The 6982-nt window shown below is 40.8% G+C and overlaps 1 protein-coding gene across 1 annotated transcript; it reads left to right on the top strand.

Annotated features, from left to right (window-relative positions):
- Positions 1-2223: 2223 nt before the first annotated feature.
- LOC143642311 (olfactory receptor 1E16-like) lies at positions 2224-3183 on the top strand. Its single transcript, XM_077110633.1, has one exon. The coding sequence runs from the start codon at positions 2224-2226 to the stop codon at positions 3181-3183; it is 960 nt and encodes a 319-aa protein (XP_076966748.1).
- The last annotated feature ends 3799 nt before the right edge of the window (positions 3184-6982 follow it).

Raw genomic sequence — 6982 nt, 5'->3', positions numbered from 1 at the left:
TGTGCAACCCTGCTCAACCATACTGAGCTTTATCAACCAAGGTTACCCAAAGAAAGCAGTGTGTGTGTGTGTGTGTGTGTGTGTGTGTGTGTGTGTGTGTGTGAGAGAGAGAGAGAGAGAGAGAGAGAGAGAGAGAGAGAGAGAGAGAGATTTTAAGGGTATAGCCCACATAGTACTGAGGATTCTTAATTCAGAAATCTGCAGGGCAGTCCTGCCTACTGGAGTCCCTGGAAGAATAGATGGTACATCATTGAGATCACAGCATTTTGGAGGCAGAATTCTTTCTCTTCAGAAGAGTGAAGTCTTTTCTCTTATGACCTTCTACTGGCAGTAGCAAGGCTCATCACATTTTGGGGGGCAATCTACTTCACTCAAAGTCCACTAATTTAAACTTCTATATATTATAAAATACCTTCATACCAACATTCAGAACTGGTATTTTACAACAGTCTGATAACAGAACCTACCCATGTTGACACATGAAACTAATCATCACATGTGATATTGACATCTGAGGAGGAACTCAAGTGAGAACTTAAAAAAATGCAAATTTCTTCTGCTTTCCCACACTTTATAAAATGCTCATCATATCAATGAATTTGTGTGGATCAATGCCTAAAGATGTTTTAAGTCATTGGTGTGACTGAAAAGTACAGTGCTTCCGACATACCCTAATATTTTTTTTTTTATAAATACAAAACTACATGTGTGAAGTTGGTGATAGAGTGTCAAAATTTAGTGCTAAATGGTGAAATCTAGTAAGTTTGTATTCTGGGAGGATTTAAGAACTGTGATTATTTTACCTAATGGGAGTTTTCTGCCTTTGAAGAAGGAATTTTTCTCATCCTGAAGGACAGCCAACAAATATGGATGAAGCATTGGCCACATCAGTCACCCTGCCAGGAGCTGCCCTGCTACAGGCAAGAGGCAGACATGGCCTGGGAAGTCAGCCATCTACCTGTGATCAGGACATTCACTGCTATGGGATGAGAACAGGAGGCAGTGCAGACAGCAACCGAACTCAACGAGGGTGGGGACACAGGGAGGTTTAGTTTCGCAAGTGTCATAAACATCCCTGAATGATAAATCAAAATAAGACAACTGAAAGAGGAAGCAGAGGGGAGAAAGTGATAGATTGGAGGAACACCAAGTATGAAATTTTAGAGGCAATAAATTTAGATTTACAGTCCAGCAGCACTGGAGAATGGAAGGCTTGTGTCACTTGGGCGCAAGGTGAGACCATGGAGGGAGACACAGCTCAGGTAACGAAGCACCATTTGTGCCCTTCAAAGAAACTTTACCTTTATCTTAAGAGCAATGAGAATATCCTGAAGCATGAATCAGGAGAGATGACCTGATTTCCATCTCAGAATGACACAATGTGAATGAATCATATTGAATGAGAAGGTATTTAAGGTGTGAGAAACAGGGGACTGACTTGAGTCTCACCTGGACTACTAGGAATGTGGTTTTTGTGATGAGGAGTGGATGAAGTAGCAGAGGAATGAAATGTAGAATATATGGAATGTGATAGATATGACTGGATTTGATGGTGCCAGAGAAGAATGGAAGAAAAAAAGTTCATACATTGTCAATTGGATCTTGCATTCCTTTATTGAAATGTGATACAGCAGAAGAGGAGGAGAGTAGTATGGATGCAACACACCATGCTGAATTTCATTAGGAACCTTTGAGCTGAAGACACCTGTGATACATCCAAGAGAAGAGGACCGTCAAGCAGTGGCATGCAGAGTTCTGTGGGTGAGAGAGACGTCTCTGCCCAAGTTTAAATATTAATCTAAGTAGTTGGCATATGGTGAGATTTTTCTTATGGTTCTATATAGAATTATAAAAGAATGGGATTTACAAAAATATTTGAGGAACATCATCCTATAAGATATTATAAAGCAGAAACCAATTACAGTTGCTAAGAATGACCAGTCAGGAAGGGAAGAGAAAATCCAACACTCCTTTTGTGACAGAAGCAAACAGGTAAGTATTTAGGAAAGAATGGGCTACTGAAACATGTTGAAAAGAAGATGAGAAAAAGTAATAAATGATCATAGAGATTAAAGACACTTGAAGGTTATGCTTATTGTGATGGTGGTGGGATCAACTATTGTAGAACATGTAAACACTGTGTATGAGAAAAACATGATCATTTTCACTTGGGTTTTTAAAGGGCCTTTTTATTTCTCTTAAAGGTATTGGAGAGAGATAATAATGGGGAAAAACAAAACTCTCATCTCAGAGTTCCTCCTCCTGGGCCTGCCCATCCAGCCAGAGCACCAGAACCTCTTCTATGTCCTGTTCCTGGCCATGTATCTTACCACCGTCCTGGGGAACCTCCTCATCATCACCCTCATTTGCCTGGACTCCCATCTACACACTCCCATGTATTTGTTTCTCAGCAACTTGTCCTTCTCTGACCTCTGCTTTTCCTCTGTCACCATGCCCAAATTGCTACAGAACATGCAGAGTGAAGTCCCTTCCATCCCCTATGCAGGCTGCCTGACACAAATATACTTCGTCCTATTTTTTGGAGACCTTGGGAACTTCATCCTCATGGCCATGGCCTATGACCGCTATGTGGCCATCTGCTTCCCCCTGCACTACACCACCATCATGAGCCCCAAGCTCTGTCTCTCCCTGGTGGTGCTGTCCTGGGTGCAGACCACGTTCTATTCCTTGTTGCACACCCTGCTAGTTAACAGATTGTCCTTCTGTGCAGACAATGTGATCCCGCACTTTTTCTGTGAAATATCCGCCCTGCTAAAGCTGGCCTGCTCTGACACTCAAGTAAATGAGTGGGTGCTATTTATTATAGGAGGAATTGTTGTTGTCATCCCATTCCTACTCATTCTTGTGTCCTATGCAAAGATAGTGTCCTCCATTCTCAAGGTCCCTTCTGCTCGAGGTATCCGTAAGACCTTCTCCACCTGTGGCTCCCACCTCTCTGTGGTGTCACTGTTCTATGGGACAGTCATTGGTCTGTACTTATGTCCAACAGCTAATAAATCTACTGTGAAAGACACTGTCATGGCTCTGATGTACATGGTGGTCACTCCCATGCTGAACCCCTTCATCTACAGCCTAAGGAACAGAGACATAAAGGGAGCCCTAGGAAGGGCTCTTTTTAGAAAGAAATTTTTCTTCTGTGTGTGTGAAGGGCTTTTAACATAATTATTAAATTAATATTCTTAGTGATATTAATATTGGAATATTTTCTCAGAATTTTCCCTCACCATGAGAACTTTGGTTGAAGTAGCATAGAATATAACTGTTCAATAGGCAAAAGAAAGGAATTTTAGCAGATCAGTGGACTAGGGAAGGTGGTCTTGTGGGTCTAGCTTTGCTTTCCTCTCTGTCTTTCCCAGTTGATGCTGGAAAAGCCTAGGTAAAACTACATTTTGTGCTCTCCAATTCTTACATTCTGAAGTTATCCCTAGATCTTTCAATTTTATCTCAAGTCAGCTTTGACTATGGTATCATTTTAAAATAGTGCTCCATAATCTGAGATTAATACTCAAGAACTTCCCAATAACTCAATCTCCCAGCAAACCTCCAGCGACTCTTACATAATATTCCTGCACAAATTCTGTCATCATTCCACCTCCTAACTTTTCTACGCCCCTTTTTTATTTTTATGTCTACATTGTCTTTTATTCTCTATCATGTCAATAAATTTTTCTAACCTTCTGTTCAATAGTGTCATTGAACAATTTTGTGTTCACTTGTAATTAACTAATCAAGGAACCCTAGAATTTATTGACCCAGCATGGGGCAAAAAAAGTTAAAGATCATGGGAAATTTTCTGTTTTTACAGTTGCCTCTCTTTTGTGTAATATTTTGACTTTGCAGAAGGTCCTTGTATGTTTTTTATTGTACCCCCATGACAATTGGATGGAAGTAGAGAAGCTATTATGACTTATTTTCAGACTAAAGTCTAGGAAGTTCAACAACTTTTCATGCCATCCAGTGGGTCAGTTGTTAAGTCTGTGTAAGATCAGAGACTGAAAAGTCTTTTCATTTTCTCCCACTTACAAATGAAGGGGAGTAATTATTCTTTTCTAAAATTTTAGCACCACCAAGACATGGACTGTTTCTGACCTTGGTCCATTCATTTATTTAATCATCCTCTCTAACTGATGATATTCAGATCCATTCCTTTCATATAGTCTACTGATCTCACTACTTTATCTGAAGGCCAGATCTTTCTTCGAAGCTCTCAGCTCTCCTTTTTTTTTTAAAGCTTTACGAGCTATATTTTTATTTATTCATTTTTTAATTTATTCTTTTTAGATATACATGACAGTACTGTGTGTTTTTATATATAAACTTTTTAAAAGCTTATTTATTTATTTTTGAGAGAGAGAGAGAGAGAGAGAGAGAGAGAGAGAGAGAGAGAATATGAATCTTTTTTGTAGATGGACACAGCACAATGCCTTTATTTTTATGTAGTGCTGAGAATCGAACCCGGGTCCTGCCCATGCTAGGCGAGTGCTCTACCACTGAGCCACAATCCCAGCCCAGTATTGTGTATTTTGACATATTGTACATTCATGGAGCATATCTTAGTCTAATTAGGATCCCATTCCTGTGGTTGTACCTGATATAGAGTTTCACTTGAGTATTCATATATGAACATAGGAAAGATATGTCCAGTTCATTCCACTGTCTTTCCTGATGCTATTTCCACTCCTTTCCCTTCATTCCCCTTTGTCTAATCCACTAAACTGCTATTTTCTCTCTCCTTATTGTGTGCTAGCATCCACATATCAGAGAGAATATTCGACTTCTGGTTTTGGGGGGATTGGCTTATTTCTCTTAGCATGATAATCTCCAGATCCATTCATTTACTGCCAAATGTCTTAAAGTCTCCTGGGCTCTGGCTCTGGAGACCACCTGACTCACAGAAGCAACTATATTTGCAGGTGCTGTTGGGCACCCAGATGTCTCTAGCTCCACTGATGCTTGATAACAGCTGCAGAAAAACTTGAGATAAAAGGTCTTAGGTGAACTTTCTTAATTAGACTAAGATATGCTCCATGAATGTATAATATGTCAAAATACACAGTACTGTCATGTATATCTAAAAAGAATAAATTTTAAAATGAATAAATAAAACAATATAGCACATAAAGCTTAAAATGTCAAATGGTGTTTTTATTATTATTATTTTAATTGTTGATAGCTCTTTATTTAATTTATTTATTTATATGTGGTGCTGAGAATCAAACCCAGTGCCTCACACATGCCAGGCAAGTGCACTACCACTGAGCCACAGCCACAAATGGTGGCTGTTAGAAAATATATGGTTCCGTTTTTTGGACATAATCTTGATGCCCAAGCTTTCTCTCCTCTTCTAGCATCTCATACAACCATGTCATGACCCACATGTGAAACCTTAGCCCCAGTGAACCCATAGCCAGCTAGTAGCAAAGCTGAGTCTAGAACTCGCAGCCCAGGGTTCTGTCCTCTGCACCAGCTGTGTGACTGATAGAGAAAGTGGCTGGACCTTCCAGGTTTGGGGGAAGCCATGTTGGGAGGTGCAGCACCTGGTGGGTCCTTGGTCTCTGCTATTTTTCTTCAGGAGGCCTCTTCTCTTGGATTGGTCAGTGAGGACCCCGGGATTTGAGATAAAGCTTGAGCAAAGAGAATGGAGAGGAAAAGGGATTCCAGGGAACTGCTCCTCCGTGACCTCTGCTCTTCAGCTCCAGTCTATAAGGTGGCGGAGACCAGGGCACAGATGCAGTTCACCACCCTCAGCCTCCTTGCTGCAAATTAAGACAGAAGGTGGTAAGAGAAAACTCTCTCATTTCTCTCTTCATAGAGCCAGTCCTCCCCTTGTGTTGCCTGGGGAATGAGGGGGAAGTGTTGGTTTCATTGCTGGTCCTGATCCAATGGTGCCTCTCTGCACATCTGCAGGGGCTCTGTGGCTGGTTCCAGAGACTCTGATGGTTCTCTGAATTTAGATTGTGAATTTGGTGGGTCATGGTTATGGTGTCTCCCCTCAATAATTTAATGGTTCACTTTGACATGCCCTGTTTATGGGAGCCAGAGTAAAGTTCCAAAGAGAAAATACAAGACAGTGATAGCACCTAAGAGCAATGATCAGAGAAGGGGACTTTCAGTCTCCATTTCTCCAGGTAGAGATGATGCCTCCTGGGAGTCAGGGTCTGGAGAAATTTGTGGAAGTTGTCTTTAATTTTAGACCAGATCCATGGCTGAGTCATTCTCAGAACTGATACTGTTCCTTGCATGAGTACCATGCAGGGAAGCCTTCTTCTCTAACAGTTCAGCTTTAGGGTGGATAAAAATTACCCAGAAATATTGTTTAAAAAAATGCAGATTTCACGAAATTTTTTAGAGGTTATAATTCAACTGATCTGGGTGGTGTTCAGGAATCTGTATTTTAAACAAGCACAGGGGGATTCTGCTGCAGTCTTTCACTGACCCCGGTCACAGGCTCTATATAAGCATCTCCTATCACAGTAGCCTCAGTTTCTAGTCTGTCTTGACTAGTTTGAGGAAATGAAGATACAGTGGTGAGCAAGCCAGAAAGGGAGCTTATTTCCAGAGGGCAGGGTGAAGGCAGTGGAGAAAATAAACATCAACAAGATAACCTTAGCAAGTAGAGAGTGCCACGAAACTAATAAGCACACAATATGATGGAGAATAACTCGTAGGTGAGGGTGGCTTTCTTATGTTACTTATTTAGTTAATTTTTTGGTGCTGAGGATTGAACCCAGAGGTGGGATCTCACTAATTTGCTCAGAATCTTGCAAAATTCTTGAGGCTGGCCTTGAACTTGGGATCTTCCTGCCTCAGCCTGCCGAGTTGCTGGGATTACAATGTGCACCATCATTCCTGGTGAGGTAGACTTCTTTAAATGAAAAAGTCAAGAAAGACTTCTCTAGAAGACATTGGAACTGACTTTAAAGTTGAGACTTATTAATAATTTAATTGGAACTGAATTATA

The sequence above is a fragment of the Callospermophilus lateralis genome, chromosome 11 (assembly GCF_048772815.1).
Source record: "Callospermophilus lateralis isolate mCalLat2 chromosome 11, mCalLat2.hap1, whole genome shotgun sequence".
Lineage (NCBI taxonomy): Eukaryota > Metazoa > Chordata > Mammalia > Rodentia > Sciuridae > Callospermophilus > Callospermophilus lateralis.
Note: the sequence above shows the minus strand (reverse complement) of the source record. Positions and strands in the feature narration are given on the sequence as shown.